Raw genomic sequence first — 22,411 nt, forward strand, 5'->3', positions numbered from 1 at the left:
TCCATTAAAAATGGATTGAGGGGATATGAATCTTATACAAAAATACAAAGGACTTGATTATTTGGTCTTTAGCATTTTTGTGCTGGGGCATCATTGCTGTTAACCAACTTCTGTTGTATTAAATAGTTGCATTAGTCTCTTACCTGATGAAGCTAGCATAACCTTTTGATCTTCTTCTGCCAGTGTAGCATAATTCTACATAGTTCTGCTTGGTGTTATGGCTGATGTATTTTAGTAGTTGATTTTTTTATGTATTCATTGAAATTTTGATGTATTATTTCAAAGTTCAAAGTATATTTATTATTAAAGTATATACATTATACAACCATGAGCTTTGTTTCCTAACTGGCAGCTATTTTAAAGCATTTGTTAAAATAGAAAGAAATTTGAGTGTATATGTGGTGAAATATCAACAGGGAAGTCTTTTATTCTGTGTTATGTAAATTGAAATCAATGGATGTGGTCTTTTCTCTTTGAGTTTTAGATGTACATTACTGGTTGTTCTTGTGCGTAATAGCCACTAGGGCAATGAAAGGAGTTCCCAATGTGTGCTCATAATTTATCACTTTTTTGGCAGGTTAGCATAATTATTGGTATTTCTCTTGTTGAGGCAGAACCTTGTGCATTAATGCATCATGGTATCCCCATGAAAAGGAAATCTAGCTTTTGACATTTACAGGATCTGAATTTTCTGAGCTATGCAAAGGCATTGTATATTAATTGTAACATATTTGCCACCATCTTTAGAAGGCCTGTAGCTCAATTCTCCTGTTTAAGCAGGTGTCAACTTATCTAAAGCTTGTAGCATCCCTTTAATAATTTTTTAATGAAATGCCAGTAATTTCCTTAATAGCTTATGGGACAAGTGTGTGGCCCTATCAAAGTTTTATGGGGTTTATTTTTTTTAGTAAGTTCAATTGACTTGTGAATTAATATTTGAGCAGGTGATCAATAATCTAAGATAATTGCATGTAGTAGCTTCAGTGGGAAAACTTCTTGACCATGTCAGATTTTAACTAGTTATTTTCACAAGCATATATTTTTAAAATAATGGAATATGTACAGTTGTAATTAAAATATATTCATAGGAAATCATCATGCTGGCTTCTGTATAAATGTAGATGTTTAAGAATAAGATTTGATGCAGCTGACTTAAAATACTGTTATTTATATGTTTATTTTCACAGATTATTTGCCAACAATGAGTATTCTCTTTGAGAGGAAATGATTTCATCAGCAGATACAGAGCAGGCATTGAAATATACAAAGATTTCAGTGGTGTTACCATCAATAGTTGTTGGGTGTGAAAATCCTTGAAAACGATTGAGTAACTGGAAATAAGAACATTTTCTGATAGATTTCCTTTGACGAGGTTCAACATGACTACATCAGCTATTAGACGGCAGATGAAAAACATAGTGAATAATTATTCTGAAGCTGAAATTAAAGTGCGTGAGGCGACCTCCAATGACCCCTGGGGACCTTCTAGTTCCTTAATGACTGAAATTGCAGATCTAACTTACAATGTTGTGGCATTTTCAGAAATAATGAGTATGATATGGAAGCGTCTTAATGATCACGGCAAGAATTGGCGGCATGTTTACAAGGCTCTGACGCTGTTAGACTATATGATAAAAACTGGATCTGAAAGAGTTGCACAACAGTGCAGAGAAAACATATTTGCCATTCAGACCTTGAAAGACTTTCAGTACATTGATCGTGATGGCAAAGATCAAGGCATAAATGTACGTGAGAAGTCAAAGCAGCTTGTAACTTTGTTGAAAGATGATGACCGGCTTAAGTCAGAGAGAACGCAGGCTCTTAAAACAAAAGAACGTATGGCTCAAGTAGCCACAGGAGTAGGAAGCAATAATCAAATTACTTTTGGTCGTGGGTCTAGCCAGCCTAACCTGTCCACCAGTTATTCAGAACATGAGTATGGAAAATCAGGAGGATCACCCGCTTCATATCATGGTTGTGAGTATACTGTTTTGCTTTCAGTTCTGTCCATCCTTTCTGCATTTGTTAATACATATTGCATCCTTGTAGTATAAGTACTATAAAAAATATGAAGTTGGGTCTTTTGCAATTATCCATTTGTATTTCACTTAATGTTTTAATTATATGTTGACTATATTTAAAATTGTACATTTTTATTTGTGTTATAGTGCTTTGCAACAAGTTAAAGTAAAATTTCATGAAAATCAATCATCATCATTGTTCTCAAAGGGGCATGTGAGCGTGGAATGAACTGCCAGCACAAGTAGTCCATGCGAGCTCAATTTCAGCATTTAAGAGAAGTTTGGATAGGTACATGGATAGTCGGAATATGGAGGGCTATGGACCTGGTGCAAGTCGATGGGAGTGGGCAGTTTAAATGGTTTTGGAATGGACTAGATGGGCTGAATGGCCCGTTTCTGTGGTGTGCTTCTCTATGACTCTATGTGCCGTGTCATAAGACATGGACAATCATGGTCTTCCATCAGTCTTTAATCTTAAAGTTCTAAATTCAGGAACAGCTTCTTTCCCCTCTGCCATCAGATTTCTGAATGGGCATTGAGCCAATGAACACTATTTCAAAACAACAAATTTCAGTACATATGTCAGTAATATTAAACATGATTCTAATAAGCTCTTCAAAATGTTTGTCTGTTCATCCCTTGAGTTAACTCATGAACGTCATGTGCTGTTGACCGTGACTTTTTCTTCAATCAGTTTTTCCCGTCACTGCAAAATGTTTGAGCTTCTCTTTCCTCGGTACATGTCCCAGAAATTCCAGCTGCCGTTTCCTGATTGATGATGTCAGCTCTCTTCTTGTTTCAGCTTTTCGCAACAATTCCTCATATGTTAGTCTGTTCTTGCACAATATTTTCATCACTCTTCTCAAAAGCCGCATCTCTAGCTTTGCGTGTTCCCTCATTTTGCTTTATTGAAAATCAATAAAACAGCTAAAATGTTTAATTGGGGCAAAGCTTGTTTAAAATTAGAATATCAAAGGAAAGTTGGGGAATCTACTCCCGACATGTATGTAGATCAATGAAAGGCCAATAAAATTCTGAATACAAACTGAAGGGATGAAATAGGCCTTTTGGCCCATTATATCCATGCTGACCTTTTTAGTTCATGTTCTGTACTCATTCCATTTGCCTACTTTGCCTGTATCCTTCCATGCCTTGCCTATTTAAGCACCTCTCTGAATTACTCTTGAACATTATGTTTGTATCTAACTCTACCTTCTCTACCAGTGAGTTCCATATATTAATCACTACATTAAAACAACATTTCACTTAAATCCTCTTTACAGTTTCTTCCTATTACTGTAAATATGTGAGAAAAAGATTCTGACTATCTACCATATCTATATCCCCTCTAATTTTATATACATCTATCCAGTCACTGCTTGGTCTCCTTTTCTGCAGGTAAAACAAGCCCTGCCTGTTCAATCATTGCCCCATAATTAAACATTCCAATCCAGGTAACATCCTGTTGAATCACCTCTGCAAGATCTCCAGTGTAATCACACCTTTCTAATAATGTTGCCATGAGAATTACACATACTGCACAAGTGTGGTCTAACCGATGTACTTATAAAGGTAAGCACCTCATTCATCTTCACCATCCTATTTACTTATCTAAACAATCCAAATATTAATGCACCTGGATGGAGTGAACGTGGAGAGGTTATTTCAAATAGTGGGCGAGTCCAGGACCAGGCAACACAGGCTCAGAATAGAAGTACATTCCTCTAGAACAGAAATGATGAGGAATTTCTTTAACCAAAGGGTGGTGAATCTGTGGAATTCATTGCCACATGCCATCTGTCGGGCCCAAGACATTGGTATATTTAAAATGCAAGTTGATAGGTTCTTGATTAGTAAGGCTGTCAAAAGTTATGGAGAAAAGATAGGAGAATAGATTTGAAAGGGAAAATAAATCAGCCATGATCAAATGGTGAAGCAGACTCAATGGGCCAAATGATCTGTTTCTACCTCTGTGTCTTTTGGTGTATGTTTCCACTTTCAGGGATCTATGGACGTGAAACCTAATGTAATTTTTTCGTACCTTACCATGTCCTACCCCTATTTGACTTCCCATTAGGCATCATTTCACACAAGCATATAGCAGAGAATATGGCCTTTGGCCCACAATGCCCCTGGTGACCATGATGCCAATTCAGGTGACACATTGCCCTGCACATGGTCTATATCCATCTATTTCCTATCTAAGTAGCTCTTAAATGTCACAATTGGTTCTGTTTCCACCACCTCACCTGGCAGCACAGACTAAGCAGCTACCAGTGTGAAAAAACTGGCCACATAAACCACCTTTAAACTTTCCCCTCTCACATTAAAGGTATGCCCTGTGGTATTTGAATTTTCATTATGGGGAAAAAGATTCTATCTACCTTGTCTGTACCTCTTGTAATTTTATATACTTCTATCAGGTCACCTGTCAGTTATGATGCTCGAGAGAAAGCAATCAAAGTTTGTCCAGCCTCTCCTTGTAGCTAATATTCTCTAATCAAGGCACTTCTGCACCCTCTGCAAAAACTCCACATCCTTTTTGTAATATGCTGACCAAAACTGTACACAGAACTCCAAATATGGCCTGACCAAAGTTTCATACAGCTACAAATTGACTTCCCAACTTCTACTGTATACTCAACACCCTGCCCAATGAAAGCAAGTAAGCCCCATGTCATCTTACCACTCTATCTGCTTTTGTTGCCACTTTCAAAGAAATGTGAACTTGCATCCCTTGTTCCCTTTGTATATCAATGGTCTTAAGGATCTTGCCATTTACTGTATTGGCAGTCCCCAGGTTATGAACGAGTTCCGTTCCTGAGTCCGTCTTTTAAGTCGTATTTGTACGTAAGTCGGAACAAGTACATCCGGTATTATTTAGCGTCAGTCAAACGTTTGTCTTAGTATATAGTATATATTTTACCTTTTTATGCATATAAAACACTTAAGAAACGTATGTATTTCAATAATTAAATCACTGTGTTGCTTAGCAATAATTAATTTTAATCAGGGCAGGGCCTTTCACATGCTCCATTATTCTCACTTTATCCTTTAAAATTGTTCTGATTGTTGACCAACTGTAGCCTAACGCTTTTCCAATGACCTATGGCGTTTCACCTCTTTCCAAACGCTTTATTATTTCCACTTTATTTTCAATCGCAGTTGCTTCCCATCGACGGAACAGAAACACTACAGGTGGTGGGTCCCGAGCTCCACCGGGTCCTAAGGACCACCGCACTGAATTACCCTGGTCCTAAAGTCCACCGAACTGAGACAGGTTAAATGGGACAAGTGGGGACCATGCTGGGTTTGGGTATTTGATCCTCCACGATATTCCGCGTGGGAATTTAAACTGGAGGTGGCAGTGTTTTTTTTACGAGGTCGAGTTGTGAGCTTGACATCAACACGGCATGGGAGCGGTCTGTCACTGGATCAAACTCGGGAACCTCTGTTCTCGAGCCCGGCGCTGATCTCATTACGCCACCAGCCGACTGGAACGGGGGAGGGGGGTGGTGGACAGGGTCAGGGTGAACCTTGCTGAAAAAAAATTTAAGCCAATAAGTCAAATACAAAGTTACATACTCAACACAGTGTCATTGGCAACGACTTAAAATGGCGGACAGCGTTCTCCTTCCTTGGTTCGTAAGTACTTGTTGTCCGTTAGTCGGAAGTTCGTAACTTGGGGACTGCCTGTATACGTTTGTCTTGCATTTTACTTTCCAAATGGCAACATCTCAGACTTGTCCAGATTAAACTTTGTATTCATTTCTCTTGCATTTGATCTCCCAAAATGAACCATTGTCATATTTGGCTGCATTAAATTCCATAAGACATATGAGCAGAAGTTTTGATTCATGTATATTTGTCACGTGTACATCAAAACAAAAGGTGTACTGATCCCAGCCTGTAAGTGTCACCACACATTCCAGTGCCAACTTAGCATGCCCACAATGCTTGGCAGAACAACACAGAACACAACAAGTAGCAAAACAGCAATAGCAAGCCCTCTCCCTCCCACTCACACACTTACATAGTCTTTTAGTCCCAGGACAGGTCTCCTGTTTCAGCCTTTAGTAAACTCAGACCTCTAGATACCTGACTTTGACCTCCCCAGCTGAATCGCAGAGATTTGCAGATTGGACTTTGGCCAATGGGTCTTGACTTCCGCACCTGTGATTCAATCCTTAGGCCTCGATCCTGAGCATATCAGCCCATCGAGTCTGCTCCGACTGAATTTATTTTCCTTTTAAACCCCATTTTCTCCCTTCTCCCTATAAGCTTTTGATACCCTTACTAATCAAAAATCTATCAACCTCCACTTTGAATAGGTGCAATGACTTGGCTTCCACAGCCATCTATGGCAGTGAATTCCACAGATTCACTACCTCTGGCTAAAGAAATTCCTCCTGATCTCTGTTCTCAAAGGATGTCCTTCTATTCTGAGGCTTTTCCTTCTGGTCCTAGGCTCTTACTGAAAATATCCTCTTCATGTCCACTCCATCAGGGCTTTTAGTATTTGGTAGATATCAGTGAGATTCCCACCCACATTCTTCTAAACTCCATTGAGTACTGGGTCAGAGCTATCAACTGCTCTATATGTTAAACTTTTTATTCCAGGGATCATTCTTGTAAATTTTCCCGAATCCTCTCCAATGCCAGCACATCCATCCTTCGATGCTTGAATCCTTATTGCAACTTGCCTTCCTATCTCTTTATTTCTGTTGTGCATTTCCCAGCACTTTTGCAATCCCAGTTCGGTTCTTGTGATGCTTATCCTGGGCTATCAACCTGAAAATAACCCTGCTATCCTCCTTGCCATTCACCATTTATTGCCTCTTAGTTAATCCTGCAAGGATTTGTAAATACAGGTTGGGCACCCTTTAACCATAATGCTTGGGGCTGGAAGAATTTTGGATTTCTGATTTTTTTAATTTTGGATTTGGAATACTTGCATCTATATATTGAGATACCTTGGTGGGTGGTACCCAAATCTAAGCAAGCACAGAATCCATTTATATACATAATCAGTTTACACATATGCCCTGAAGATAATTTTCTATAATATTTTTTAGTAATTTTGTGCATGAAACAGTAATGTGTACATTAAACTGTCAGAAAGGTATGCTATCACTACCTGAGCCACCTGGGTGGACTGTCAGTGGCTGTTTAGCATCACCATCATTCCTGACCCTGAATTCATATGGTAAGCAGTCTTTGTCTTCCACTTGTTCATCACACCCATATACTGATGCAGCCATTCAGCATCTTAGATTTTCATCAGCAACAATCTTGCCTAACTCATCAATGAACTTCTCTGCTGCTTCATGATAGCAGACAGTTTATCACCGCAAATCTTAAAAAAATTAATGCCCTGCCTTTTCTTAAATTTCTGCAACCAACCTGCTGAATATTCACAATAATTTTCAATTTGTTGTGATGGACCTTTGCTTGTTTCATGACCCCCATATGTTAGTGCATACATTCTCTCCATAAAATTGTAAGGCTATAAGATTTAGGAGCAGAATTAGGTCATTTGGCCAATTGAGTCTGCTCTGCTATTTCATCAAGGCTGATCCATTTTCCTCTGAGTCTTAACCTCCTGCTTTCTCTCCATATCCCTTCGCCCCCTGACCAATCAAGAATCTGCTTTAAATATATGTAAAAACTTGGCCTCCACAGCTAGCTGTGGCAACGAATTTACCACTCTGGCTAAAGAAATTCCTCCTCATCTCCATTTAAAAGGATGCCCCTCTATTTTGAGGCTGTGTCCCCTGATCCTAGACTCTACAACCATTGGAAACATCCTCTCCACGTCCATTCTATCGAGGCCTTTGAACATTCAATAGGTTTCAATGAGGTCATGCCTCATTCTTCTGAATTCTATTGAATACGGGCCCAGAGCCATCAAATGCACTTCATATGACAAGCTGTTCAATCCTGGAATCATTTTCGTGAACCTTCTTGGAACCCTTTCCAGTGCCAGCACATCCTTTCTAAGGGGCCTAAAATTGTTCACAATATTCTGTGAGGCCTCAGCAGTGCTTTATAAAGCCTCAACATTACATCCTTGCTTTTATATTCTAATCCTCTTGAAGTGAATGGCAACATCACATTCCTCCTTGCCACTGACTCAAACTGCAAATTAACCTTCAGAGAATCGTGCACAAGGACTCCCAAGTCCTTTTGTGCCTCTGATTTTTGTATTTTCTCTCCATTTAGAAAATAGTCTACCCTTTTATTTCTTTTACCAAAGTGCATGACCATACATTTCCTGACACTGTATTCCATCTGCCACTTCTTTGCCCATTCTCCTAATCTGTCTAAGTCCTATTTTCTCAATGCTACCTGCCCCTCCACATATCTTCGTATCATCACCAAACTTTGGAACAAAGCCATCAATTCCATCACAAAGTTATTGACGTGTAATGTAAAAAGAATCGGTCCCAACACAGACCCCAGTGGAACACCACTAGACACCAGCAGCCAATCAGAAAAGGCTCCCTTTATTGCCACTCTTTGCTTCCAGCCAATCAGCTACCTGCTTTATCCTGGTTATTAACTTTCCTGTAATACCACAGGCTCTTAACTTGTTAAGTAGCCTCATGTGTAGCATTTTGTCAGAGGCCTTCTGAAAATCCCAATACATCACTTCAACCGATTCTCCTTTGTCTATCTTGCTTGTTATTTCTTCATAGAATTCCAACACATTTGCCAGGCAAGATTTTCATTGAGGAAACCACGCTGACTACGGCCTGTTTTATCATGTGCCTCCAAGTACAATGAAGTCACATGCTTAACAATTGACTTCAACATCTTCCCAACCACTCAGGTCAGACTAACTGCCCTATAGCTTCCTTTCTTCTGTTTCTTTCCCTTCTTGAAGAGTGGAGTGACATTTACAATTTTTGAGTCTTCTGGAACCATTCCAGGATCTAGTGATTCTTAAACAATCTTTGCTAATGCCTCCACGATCTCTTCAGTTAGCTCTTTCAGAACCCTGGGATGTACACCATCTGGTCCAGGTGACTAATTTACCTTCAGACCTTTCAGTATCTCAAGAACTTTCATCCTAGTAATGGCAACTTCACACACTTCTGACCCGTGACATTCTTGAACTTCCACCATACTGCTAGTGTCTTCCACAGTGAAGACTGATGCAAAATACTTGCAACACACACAAAATGCTGGGAGGAACTCAGCTGGCCATGCAGCATCTGTGGACAAAAAGTACAGTTGACGTTTTGGGCCCCGAAATGTCGACTGTACTTCTTTCCGTAGATGTTGTCTGGCCTGCTTAATTCCTCCCGCATGCTGTGTTTGTTGCTTTAGTTTCCAGCATCTGCAGATTTTCTCTTGTTTCTAAGGTAAAATACTTACTCAGTTCATCTGCTATTTCCTTGTCCCCATTACTTCCTCACCAGCATTGTTTTCCGGTGGTCCAATATCCACTTACGCCTCTCTTTTACACTGTATGTAACTGAAGAAACTTTTGGTATCATCTTTAATCTTACTTTCATATTCCATCTTTTCCTTAATGACTTTTTTCATTGCCTTCTGTTGGGTTTTAAAAGCTTCCCAATCCTCTAACTTCACACTAATTTTCCCTCTATTATGTGACCTCTCTTTGGCTTTTATGTTGTCCTTGATTTCTCTTGTTAGTCACAGTTGTATCATCTTGCCTTTAGAATACTACTTCCTCTTTGAGATATATATCTGTGTCTTCCAAATTGTTGCCAGAAATTCCAGCCTTTGTGCTATACTGTCATCCCTGCCAGTGTTCTTTTCCGATCAATTTTGACTAGCTCCTTTCTCATGCCTCTGTAATCCCCCTTTTTCCACTGTAATACTGATAAATCCGTCTTTAGCTTCTCCTTCTCAAACTTCAGGGTGAATTTGATCATATGATCACTTGCCCTTAAGGGTTCTTTTACCTGAAGTACATTGCACAACACCCAATCCAGAACAGCTGATCACCTAGTGGGCTGAACCATAAGCTCCATTAAAAAACCATCTCATAGCCATTCTAGAAATTACCCCTCTTAGGATCCAGCACCAACCTGATTTTTCCCAATCTACCTGCACATTGAAATTTCCCAGGACTGTTGTAACATTCTCCTTTTGGCATGCTTTTTCTATTTCCTGTTGTCATTTGTAGACCACATCCTTACTATTGTTTGGGGGTCTGTATGTAACGCCTATCAGGATTTTTTTTACCCTTACAGTTCCTTGGCTCTATCTACAGATGATTGAACACCTTCCAACCCTATGTCACCTCTCTCTAATAATTTTATTTCATTTTTTACCAACAGAGTACCACCTCCTCTGCCTACCTGCCTGTCCTTTCGATGCAATATATATCCTTGTTAAACTCCTAGCTCAACTTTTTTGGGTTTATCTACTTTGCAGAGATCCCTCAGCAAATGTCCTTGTTTGAATAAAACTTCCACTGTTTGTGCCTTCCTAAATGTAACACCCTCACACTTGTCCCTGTGACAAACCAATTTTCTATCTATCCCACTCCCTGGTAACTGTCTAAGGCTGAACCAAACTCTTCATAAAAATGTTCACATTTGACCTTGCAATCAGTTTTGGTTCAGACTTCTATCCCATAAAGTTGTTCAATTTTGTCACTGGTTGACCTCATCTGTTGCTAAATCCTTTTAATCATACGTTTCTTATCCCTGGACTTAAGTATTTCAACACACTCCTGTTTAGCCTTAAAAGCATAATAAACAGAAACAAAAGTATGCCAGCTGCTTACTCAATAAGACCATAGTTGATTCTGTACTAAAGCCTTTCTTTCCTGCATTAAGCCTATTGCCTTTGGTTCTCTTGATATCTCGGCTTCCATGAATCTCCATCTTGAATACACTGAGTGGCTGAGCCTTGCAGCCCTCAAGTAGTGAATTCCAAAGTTGCATTCCTAGGTGAAGAACTTTTCTTCCTCTCATCTTAGTTCTAAATGGTTGAATCCAAGACCCTTGGTTCTAGACACTACAACCCTCTGAAGCCCTGAAATTTTGTACATATTAATAAACTTACTTTACATACTTCTGAACATTAGCAAAACCCATCCTGCTTTAATCTCTTGTCATATGACAAACATAATTGTTGGGAATCAATTTAATAAGCCTTCACTCTAGTTTAACTTTGCGAGACTCCGGTCCTGTGCACTGATTTTCTGCTCTTGCACTCAAATCCTCTATGAAAGTTGTACTATTTCTATTTGGAATTATATGCTGCTTTTACATGTCAGCCTTTAGTGATTCATGTATAAGAACATCTAAATTTTTATTAACTATCGACATCAATTATCTCATTATTTAAAAAAAAACTTCCCTTCTATTTTTCTACAATTACCTCACATTCTTGTGTACTATATTTCATGCCAGTTTAGTTTATTTATGTACCCCTGAAGCCTTTCTGTATCCACTTCATGGCTAAACTAATACCACTACATTTAAACAGTGAAATAAAAGTAAAAACTGCTGTAAGTAATCAGCAAATTAGGCAAAATCTTTGGCAAAAGAAACAGATTAGGCCTATTCTGCTGAATATTTCTAGTAGTTTATACACTTACAGCAGGATCCCCTTGCTTTGTATTTTATGCCCTTAATTAAGGCAGATGTTGCGTATACTTTCCCTAACCACCTTAACTACCTGTACTACTGCTTTTAGGGTTTTGTGAGTATATACCCAAAAGATCTCTCTAACTCTCTATAGTTGGTGTCCTACCAATTTCCCCTTGTCTTGTTTGTCCTCCCCACATATGTTGGCTCGCAGTTCCCTGGTCAAATGCATTGGCCATTTTTGTGCCCTAATGCAAATAAAGTGGATTAGTGTAAGTTGGCCAAAAGGCTGACATGCACTTGGTATGGTGAAGTATGACTCTATGAATATGACTTTTACTGCGTTAGTAAATGGAATAATCTTTTAAATCTTGGCTGATGACAGCCATAGTTTGATAATATATTGACAGCACACCTTGGGAACTGAGCTCATTTAAAATTTCTCTATAAACGTTGCGAAGAAATGCCATTATTTACCTGCTATGTTATAAAACTCTGCTCCTTTGCAACAACTTGTCCTGAAATCCTGTAGCAATAGAATTTCATCCTGTGCTGATGTTCAACTATAGCAATATGTCTGTTGAATTCTACTTCTGAAATTTGGCTTTAATAAACAGGCAGTCCCCGGGTTACGAATGAGTTCCGTTCCTGAGTCCGTCTTTAAGTCGGATTTGTACGTAAGTCAGAACAAGTACATCTGGTATTATTTAGCGTCAGTTAGTCAAACATTTGTCTTAGTATGTAGTATATATTTTACCTTTCTATGCATATAAAACACTTAAGAAACGTATGTATTCCAACAATTAAACCACTGCGTTGCTTAGTAATAATTGTAGCTTTCATCGGGGCAGGGCCTTTCATGTGCTCCATTATTCTCACTTTATTCTTTATCCTTTAAAATTGTTCTGATCGTTGACCAACTGTAGCCTAATGCTTTTCCAATGACTGATGGCATTTCACCTCTTTCCAAACGCTTTATCATTTCCACTTTATTTTCAATTGCGATCGTTTCCCATCAATGGAACAGAAACACTGCGGGTGGCGGGTCCTGAGCTCTGCTGGCTCCCAAGCTCCACCGGGTCCTAAGGACCACCGCACTGAATTTCCTGGGTCCTAAAGTCCACCACACTGAGACAGATTAAGTGGTACATGTGGGGGCTGTGCTGGGTTTGGGTATTAGATCCTCCACAATATTCCGTGTGGGAATTTAAACTGGAGGTGGCAGTGGTTTTTTTTACGAGGCCGAGTTGCAAGCTTGACATTAAAACAGCACAAATGGAGAGCGCATTCAGGAGCGGTCTGTCACTGGATCGAACTCGGGAACCTCTGTTCTCGAGCCCGGCGCTGATCTCACTGCACCAACAGCCGACCGGAAAAGGAAGGGGGTGGGGTCAGGGTGAATCTTGCTAAGAAAATTTTAAGCCAAATACAAAGTTATACACTCAACACAGTGTCAGCGGCAACGACTTAATGGCGGACAGCGTCGCAATCCGACTTAAAATGGCGGATAGCGTTCTCCTTCCTCAGTTCATAAGTACGAGTTGTCTGGAAGTTGGACATTCGTAACTCGGGAACTACCTGCATTGCAAAAGTTGTGATGTTCTATCTTGTTTTAAAAACTCATCCTATTCATAACAGGGACTATTAATTTCTACCTGAACTATTTATAAATACTTGTATTGCTCAGTTATGATATCTATCTTCTTTGCTTCTTGCTATGTACTCTCCACAAGCTTAAGCTTAAATTTATTAAGGCTAGGCAGCATCCGGGGTAATTGAAACAGTTAATGTTTCAGGTGTGAAACCCTTAGAACTGGAAAAGAATACAAATCAGTTTTCAAAGTTGGGAGGGGGAAGATGGATGGACAAAGGGAATATCTGTTTGTGAAATCAATTTACTTAATGTAGCATTTAGAATCAGATTAAGCTGCTTTGTCCATGTAATGTGTTCCAATTAACAACACACAGATGTGCCCAGCAGGCCAGACTATTGTAATTGAAAAAGATAAGTGAGCCAAAAAGATGAATGGCAAAATTGGCTGGTTTTGATACAGACAATATATTACCTAAAGTTGGAGAACTCACTTGCAGGTCTGGAAGGCTACAAACTGCCCAGATTTAACATCCTGATTTTTTTTTTCAACTAGGGATGTGTGCTTTCAATATAATATTCCACAGACATGATGAAGCTTTTGCAGTGGAGGGTGGCTAGCTATGAAATATTAGAAAATAGTTCAGTCGTACTTCTGGTGACATCATGAACTATTTAGAGTAAAAGTTATACAAGTTACTGACTTCTAATTTCCACCTTTAGCCTAATATTATGACAAAACTGGATGAAAATGCAAATAACATGTTTCTTTATTCTCAAAATAATCGATTAGAACAAACTTGCACAATATATGTAACAGTGCACAATACATTTATAAAGTTTTGATTTTGTTATATTTATAATTCATAAGTGTTGCAATAACATTAAGCCAAAGGTGTTGTAGATCATAATTCTTTTATGCATGTACAATATCCCATTATCTGGTGACACGATAACTGTTGCTGGCCCTGGCAGTTTCTGCTAGCTGTAGTGTAATATACAATCAAGTTGTCATTTTTTTATCTTTAGTATTGATGTATTTGTTTCCTTTTAGCAACCTCTCCACGAGCTTCTTCAGAGTTGGAACAAGCCAGACCACAAACAAGTGGGGAAGAAGAACTTCAACTACAGTTGGCTTTAGCCATGAGTAGGGAAGCAGCAGAACAGGTACATCTCACACAAACTAGCCTCAATCTTTTATCCTGCTTAAGCTCTTATTGTCAACTAAGTTGTGTGATGCTGTGTCAAATAGGGACTTTTTTTGTTGATGTCTTGCATGACATAGAAGGTTATTATTTCTTAATAGGCTGTATTTTTCCTGCAATAAGTCTTTGAAATACCATAAATCTAGGGGACATCAGGAAATATACCATAGTCTGCTAAAACAATATTAAAGTACAACATAGAGCAGTACAGCACAGTACAGGCCCTTTGGCCCATGTTCTTATGCTGCCCTTTTAACCTACTCCACAATGCACCTAACCCTCCCCTCCTACGTAGCCCATAACCCTCCAATATTCTTTCATCCATGTGCCTATCACAAAAAAAGTTTGTGATAAGTTTAATTGCTTTCCAATTATTTAAACAAATATAAAGCTTATGAGCTATCATATTTTCAGGAGAATTTATGATTGCTTTCCTTTACATTGATGAACTAAGGAAGCACTGAGACCAGTATTCCTATTCATATAGAACCATCATGGGCAACCTTATCCATGAAACAGAAAATGATATTGAAATCCTACCTTTCTCCTTCTCACTTTCTATTTGCAGTTCTCTGTCCTTCTGATTCTTAATTTCTATTTCAGATCCTTTTGTTTACTCTTTAATTCCTAGCTATTCTACATTCCTGTATTTGGTAAGTTTCCCGCTGCCATCCAGTTTGGCAGTGGCTTACAGGATTTTTGGAGCTCAGTGGATAGAATCCGAGCTTCAAGGATTGGCTCGTTCTACAGGTTCCATTAATGACATGGAAGGCATTCATTGATGAAACTGGCTTGTTCAATTTAAGTACAACCTTGGGTTGTCAGACGAGGAGTTCACTTTTTTCTTGAATGACAAGTTAATAGATATATCTTGCTGTTAAAGATGCTTATATGCTTCTTTATGGATAACCAGTAATTCAAAGAAAGGGGATTGAGGCCTTTAGGCTCTTTGACTCTTCCCACTTTCTTCAGACCAAGGGTGTAGCTAAGGGCACTCACATGGGCCCCAGCTATGCCTGCCTCTTCGTTGGTTATGTGGAACAGTCGATGCTCCAAACCTATACTGGTACTACTCCCCAACTTTTCCTTCGCTACATTGATGACTACATTGGTGCTGCTTCATCGACTTTGCCTCTAACTTCCATCCAGCCCTTAAATTCACTTAGTCCATCTTGGACACTTCTCTCCCCTTTCTCGATCTCTCGGTCTCCATCTCTGGAGACAGACTGTCCACTGACATCTATAAACCCACTGACTCTCGTAACTAACTTGATTATACCTCTTCCCACCCTGCCACATGCAAAAATGCTATTCCCTATTCCAGTTCCTCCGTCTCCATCGCATCTGCTTCCAGGATGAGGCTTTCCGTTCCAGGACATCTCAAATGTCTTCTTTCTTTAAGGATCGTGGTTTCCCTTCTACCATCATCATGATGCTCTCACCCGCATCTCCTCCATTTCCCACACTTCGGCCTTCACCCCATCCTCCCGTCACCACAGCTGGGATAGAGTTCCCCTTGTCCTCACCTACCACCCCACCAACCTCTGAATCCAGCACATTATCCTCCACAAATTCTACCACCTTCAACAGGACCCCACCACTAAGCACATCTTTCCCTCTCTACCCCTCTCCACTTTCAGCAGGGATCGTTCCTTCCGCGACTGCCTGGTCCACACGTCCCTCCCCACGGATCTCCCATCTGGCACTTATCCCTGCAAGCACAAGTGCTACACCTGTCCCTACACCTCCTCTCTTAACACCATTCAAGGCCCCAAATGGTCCTTCCAGGTGAGGCAACGTTTCACTTGTGACTCTGTTGGGGTCATCTGTTGCATCCGGTGCTCCCGGTGTGGCCTCCTCTACATTGGTGAGACCCGACGCAAATTGGGGGACCACTTCTTTGAGCACCTCCGCTCTGTCCGCCATAACAGACAGGATCTCCCGGTTGCCACCCACTTCAGCTGTGCTTCACGTTCCCATTCGGATATGTCCATACATGGCCTCCTCTACTGCCATGATGAGGCCAAACTCAGGTTGGAGGAGCAACATCTCATATATCGTCTGGGTAGTCTCCAGCCCCTTGGCATGAACACTGAATTCTCCAATTTCCAGTAATTCCCTCCCCCTCCCTTCCCCAATCCCAGTTTCACTCTGCCTCCTCCTCCAGCTGCCTATCACCTCCTTCATGGTTCCCCCTCCTTCTACTGCCCATAGTGCTTTCCCCTTACATTCCTTCTTCACCTTTCCTGCCTATCCGCTCCCTATTTCCCTCCCCCATTCCTTGATCTTTCCCCTTACTGGTTTTTCACCTGGCACCTACCAGCCTTCTCCTTCCCAAAGGGCCCCTGCCCCCTCCTTCAGTCCTGACAAAGGGTCTCAGCCTGAAACATTGACTGTTCGTTTCCAAAGATGCTGCCCGACCTGCTGAGTTCCTCCAGCATATTGTGCGTGTTGGATTGAGGCCTTCTTGGATAACTGATGGGTGCTAGAAATCTGTCACCAAGAGCATGGGAAGCATAATGAATAACCTAATTTTTGAGTGCAAAACCAGTTAATGATATCATACCTGCATCATATTGGAGTTGTGGAGCATCAGTAACAGTTATTTGCCTTATTGTATTAAAGAAGGTAATGTAGGTGTTTTTCTTGGTATTTTAAATATTTTGCTATTTTCATAAACACTAAAGCTGCCCCATATTTTATCTTTAACCAGAATGCAATCTGTATTGCTAATTACTGTGCAATTTGCAGGCTTTCAAAGAATTCACAAGAAAATGAAAATATTAAGAAAAGGAGCAAGAAAAGGCCATTTGGCCCTTTAAGCCTATTCTGCTGCTTATCTAAATCGTAGCTGATCTTCTACCTCAAAAGCCATTTTACATCTGCACCTCTGTATTCCTTGATTCCTTTTTGTCTCCAGAAATCTATCAATCTCAGTATTCTGTGACTCTGTCCCTACAGCCCTCAGGTGTAGACAATTCCAAAGATTCTCTACACTGCTTAAGAAAGTTCTGCTCATCTCTCTATTAAGCTTACTCCTAGTTACTCCTTGTTAAGACTATGACCTCCTAGTTCTGCACTCTTCAGCCAAGGGAAACATGATTCTTGTATCCAGAATATCAAGCTCTAAAACCTTTAGAGACTGCAATATGCAGTATATGCTTTTTAACAATCTGAACAACTATGCAGTGTCACTGATAGCAACAGAATTCTTGATTGGATTGTTGTGAACACAATACTAATGTGAATGATAATCAAGTAGTAAATTATTCACCAATTTCAAAAAACAGATTCAAAGAACATTTATTATCGAAGTATATATGTAGTATACAACCCTTGGATTTGTCTTCCCACAGATAGTTTGAGCACTATTAACCCAAACCTTTGGCTCTTCTCCCAAGCTTCTTGTTTACCACCTTATTAAATTATCTGTGGTAAAGTCTGAAGTCTAATGAACTTGTAGACTCTAATCAGCTATCTACAGATTAAGTACTATTTATATCTTACATAAAACATTGTGTTTTTCTGACCATATCATGATATTTCCCATTAATCTTTAAAAAGTAATCAGAATTCCAACCAATAGTTGTATACTTTGAAATTTAGTAACAGTTCATATTTGATATAATGGGAGAATGGGAGAAAAAAGTATTGAAAACCTGAAATGTAAAATAATTGACACAGAAATTTGGATGGGCCAAATGCACAATATACTGTATATAACAATGGATTTTGTGTTATTGTTGATCAAAAGCACCTCATTCTAATAGTTAAACACTAAAAGCATTTACAATTTTATTTTCGTTGTCTAATATTAAAATGTATGTGAAACTCATTGCTTAAATTTTAAATGCAATACATATTTAGATACCATTTAATGAGAATTTTGTGTTTAGAAGAAAACAGGGTGCTGCATTGTAATGTGAATGTGTAGTAATTAAGCTTTTGAACATCATACTATTTTCACAAGGAAGTCGGGGCATTTCCAGAGAGCACTGGTGATAGCAAAATTGATTCTTTAGAATAAAATGAATTAGGCTGCAGCAGAAAAAAATATTGAAAACCTGGCACTTGTGACATAATAGAATTAGATCTAATGTGGAAAAAGCCATGACTTTTCACATTTAATTTTTTTTGCATTTTTGGTTAGAACAGTGTGACAGAATATTTCCAACACAGGACAGTGAAAATTATCAAGTTCAAGGTTGATGATGCCACATGCTAGTAACCTGCATTCCTGAATTTCAGTAAGGCAGCTTTGAATAACAAATAAAGATGGCTAAACATATCATTTAACATTTTTGATGTACTTAATTTTTAAATTTTAAAACAGAAAAAAGGCTTTGGCTGAATATAAAATAATAGCTGTGTTTTAATTAACCTTGCAACAGTCATATCGGCAGGCTGATCTTATTAATCTTTAGATGTGCCTTAATTAATAACTGAATTTTTGGTCAGTTCAAGAAGATTATTTAGCCTATTTGTCAGATTGTTATTTGCATCTCAAGTAGGACTGGGACATATCTCAGGTTTTTCTGGTTTAATACCAGCTTTTCTCTTCCCCTTTTCCCCACCCCCTGGACTGTTTTATTTTTATTTTATAATTCCTTGTCAAAACAAAAACTAATCTTTTGCAAAAGGAATTCTTTGCATAAACAACCTTGCATTGTAATCTTTGTCAGGAGGATCGCCTTCGCCGTGGTGATGATCTTAGACTTCAGATGGCCTTGGAGGAGAGTCGCAGAAATTCGTCTGTATTAACAGGCAGCACTGCTCCGAAGAAGAAAAAGGTAAGGGTAATGTTTCCTGTAGCTGAGTGTAAGACACAAGCCTTAAGTGTAATGGTACTGCAGAGTACAATAGAATGTTCAACAAAATGTATGAACGTATGTTGGTAAAAATGTGGAATTTTATGCCATAATATGTAATGAAGAATTTAACATAATTGAAAGGGAAGGAAGAAGGGCCTATATTTGCTGGAGTTTAGAAGAATGAGGAGTATCTCATTGAAGCCTACTGAATATTGAAACCCTAGACAGAGTGAACATGGAGAGAATGTTTCTAATAGTGGGAGAGTCTAGGACCAAAGGGAAACAGTCTCAGAATACAAGGATGTCCTTTTAGCACAGTGATGGAGGAGGAATTTCTTTAACCAGAAGTTGGTGACCTGGAATTTTTTGCTACGGATGGTCAAGTTGGTGGATATATTTAAAATGGATTCTGATAGGTTCGTGACTAGTAAGAGGTCCAAAGATAACAGGGAGAAGATGGGAAAATGTGGTTGAGAGGGAAAATAAATAGGACATTATCAAATGGCAGAGCAGACTTGATGGGCCAAATGGCATAATTCTGGTTGTATGGCTTATCTTATGGTCTGGAGTATGGCAAGGGGGGAGGAGGAGATGATGATGAATTAAATGTTGAAAGATAGGTCTCGTGTGGAGCAAGGATTTGTTGGGCTTAATGGATATTTATACTGTGTGATTTTTAATTTTTTGCATTTAATTATTTTAGTTAGATTTATAGGTTTATTTCAATATTCACAGTCTGTAGACATGATTTTTCTGTAAATTAGCGGAATATTTAAAGGTGGCTTTGTTATGTTGGGGAAAGGATCCTGGGTAGTTTGGCCTAGCAACAGTGATATTACTGCAACAAAACTTGACTAGTGATCTTATTTCAAAAATCATATACACTCTGTGACTATTTTATCCGGCACACCTCATTAATGCAAATATGTAATCAATCAATCATGTGCCAGCAACTCAAAGCATAAAAGCATGTGGTTCAGTTGTTGTTCAGACCAAACATCAGAAAGGGAAGAAATGTGATCTAAGTGACTTTGACCATGTAGTGATAATTGGTGTCAGACAAAATGGTTGAGTATCTCAGAAACTGCTGATCTGTCAGGATTTTCACACACAACAGCCTCTAGAGTTTACAGAGAATTGTGTGGAAAAACAGAAAATGTTCTGTTGGCAAAAATGTTTTGTTAATGAGAGAGGGCATTGGAGAATGGCCAGACCAGTTCAAGCTGACAGGAAGGTGGCAATAACTCAAATAACCACGTGTTATAACAGTGGTGTGCAGCAGAGCATCTCTGTATGCACATTTTGAATCTTGAAGTGGATGGGCTGCAGCAGCAGAACACCACACCAGGTTCTACTCCTGTACCTAATAAGGTGGCCACTGAGTATGTAATAATAATTCCATTTAGAATGATTGCTCATTTGAAGATTGATGGATACAAAGCCTAATTGCTTAGAAATAGAGAGAAGTAATCTACTCTAGATGTCCAGTTCTTTTAAACTGATGTTGCTGTCAGATTGAAAAACTGCTTATTTCCCAGTGGGTAGTGGGACACAAATGTATCAATTTGCATAGATTAATTTTTTGTTATATGTTTTCTTGTTATGAGAGGTGCCTCCCCCCAGTATGAAAGTATTTTTGACAGTAGTTTAGCAAGTCATGCAGCTTTGGTGGAGGGGAGTAAATAGCATCGATAGTTTATTCCTCTGTGGATGCTGCCAGACCTGCTGAGTTCCTCCAGCATTTTGTGTGTTGCTTTATATTTCCAGCATCTGTAGAATTTCTTGTGCTCATTGAGAGTAATTTTCTTTCCCTGGTTGTCATATACAGCATAAATAAAAGGTACAATGGATTCTTGTTAATTGGGCCACCGGTAAATTGGAGCAGCCGCTTATTTGGGACAACTCTTAACAAAAACTAATTGAGGAAGTAGCTGGAATTCCCTTCATTTATTTGGGACAGGAGACTAGCCAACAGTTTCTAACTAGTGTTGGTCACATGCACTTGTGTGGCTGTTAGATACTACACAATGCTTAGAGCAAACAGTTTTTAAATAGTGTCAGTTGCATGTGCTTGTGTTATGTGATCTACTTGGGCCGATGGAATGTTTTGATTTCCTATCTACAGTTGAAATCCAGAAAAATTCTTCTACTTGTTGACAATTGTGCAGCACGTCTTAATTTAGAATGTGTGAGAAACATCCAACTGGAATTTCTTCCTGCTAATACACCATATTTGGTGCAGCCAGTGGATATGGGAAATCATATAAAACAATTATATATGCCGCGTAAAGTTGGCGAACCATGTTCTCGAAACAATTGAAGAAAATCTACTGGGGGGGGGCGTCACGTGATGACGTAGGGTCGAGACGTTGGGAATCCAGCTCCCTCGTAAAAAGTAATGAAATAGGGTTTAAATGAAGAAGAGTTAACAAATATCTACTAGAAACTATTTATAAGTAACTCAGGATTATCTTTTGATATGGCTCCTAAACTGAAACAGAAGAAAGCTACTACTTCGAAGACTGTGCAAATCGGCGGGGAAAAAGGCCTAACCGTCTCGGTGAAGCCTCAGACTCAAGTTGGATCTCCTCCCGGCGAAGTGCATGGCACTTCTGATGATGCGGGACAGGAAGTTGCAGCAATGTCGGCGGTCTCTAAGAAGAAACGGCAAGAACAACACATGTGCGAAAGTATGCATGAACAGATATTAACAAAACTACAAATCCCAACTATGGCTGGAAGTGAATCAGAAGTGGAATCAGACTCTTGGGGAAATTCAGAGGAAGAAGAAGAGGAAAAGAAGGAAGAGATTAAAGGAGACATAAAAGATATCCTGATATATATTATGAATGAATTAAAAGCTATAAGAAGGATGCAGAATAAACTCGATAATGTGGTGGAAAAACAAGAGAAGATGGATAATAAAGCTAAAGAGATGGAAGTAAAAGTGGAAGAAAACACTGAAAGAATAGATAAGATAGAAGACAATAATCTTGCCTGGACAATAGAAAGAAAACGGACGTTGGAAAAAAATAGATGTGCTTGAAAACTCTAGTAGACAAAATAATATCAAAATTGTTGGTCTTATGGAAGGTACAGAGGGAGAAAATCCACTAAAATTCTTTCAAGAATGGATTCCGAAAATGTTGGAAATGAAAGAAGGAAGCCAAGTAATTGAAATTGAAAGAGCACACAGAGCTTTAAGACCAAG

General features: G+C 39.2%; 1 protein-coding gene across 3 annotated transcripts in view; it reads left to right on the forward strand.

Annotated features, from left to right (window-relative positions):
• The window catches only part of epn2 (epsin 2), a 66,004-nt gene that overhangs the window by 21,141 nt on the left and 22,452 nt on the right, over positions 1 to 22,411 (forward strand). For all 3 annotated transcript variants that reach the window (XM_073060237.1, XM_073060235.1, XM_073060236.1), the window contains exons 2-4: positions 1,188 to 1,977; positions 14,239 to 14,351; positions 19,072 to 19,179. In XM_073060237.1, coding sequence (XP_072916338.1) covers positions 1,380 to 1,977; positions 14,239 to 14,351; positions 19,072 to 19,179 — 819 coding nt within the window. In that variant the 5' untranslated portion in view covers positions 1,188 to 1,379. The remainder of the gene's footprint in view (positions 1 to 1,187; positions 1,978 to 14,238; positions 14,352 to 19,071; positions 19,180 to 22,411) is intronic.

The sequence above is a fragment of the Hemitrygon akajei genome, chromosome 11 (genome assembly GCF_048418815.1).
Source record: "Hemitrygon akajei chromosome 11, sHemAka1.3, whole genome shotgun sequence".
Taxonomy (NCBI): domain Eukaryota; kingdom Metazoa; phylum Chordata; class Chondrichthyes; order Myliobatiformes; family Dasyatidae; genus Hemitrygon; species Hemitrygon akajei.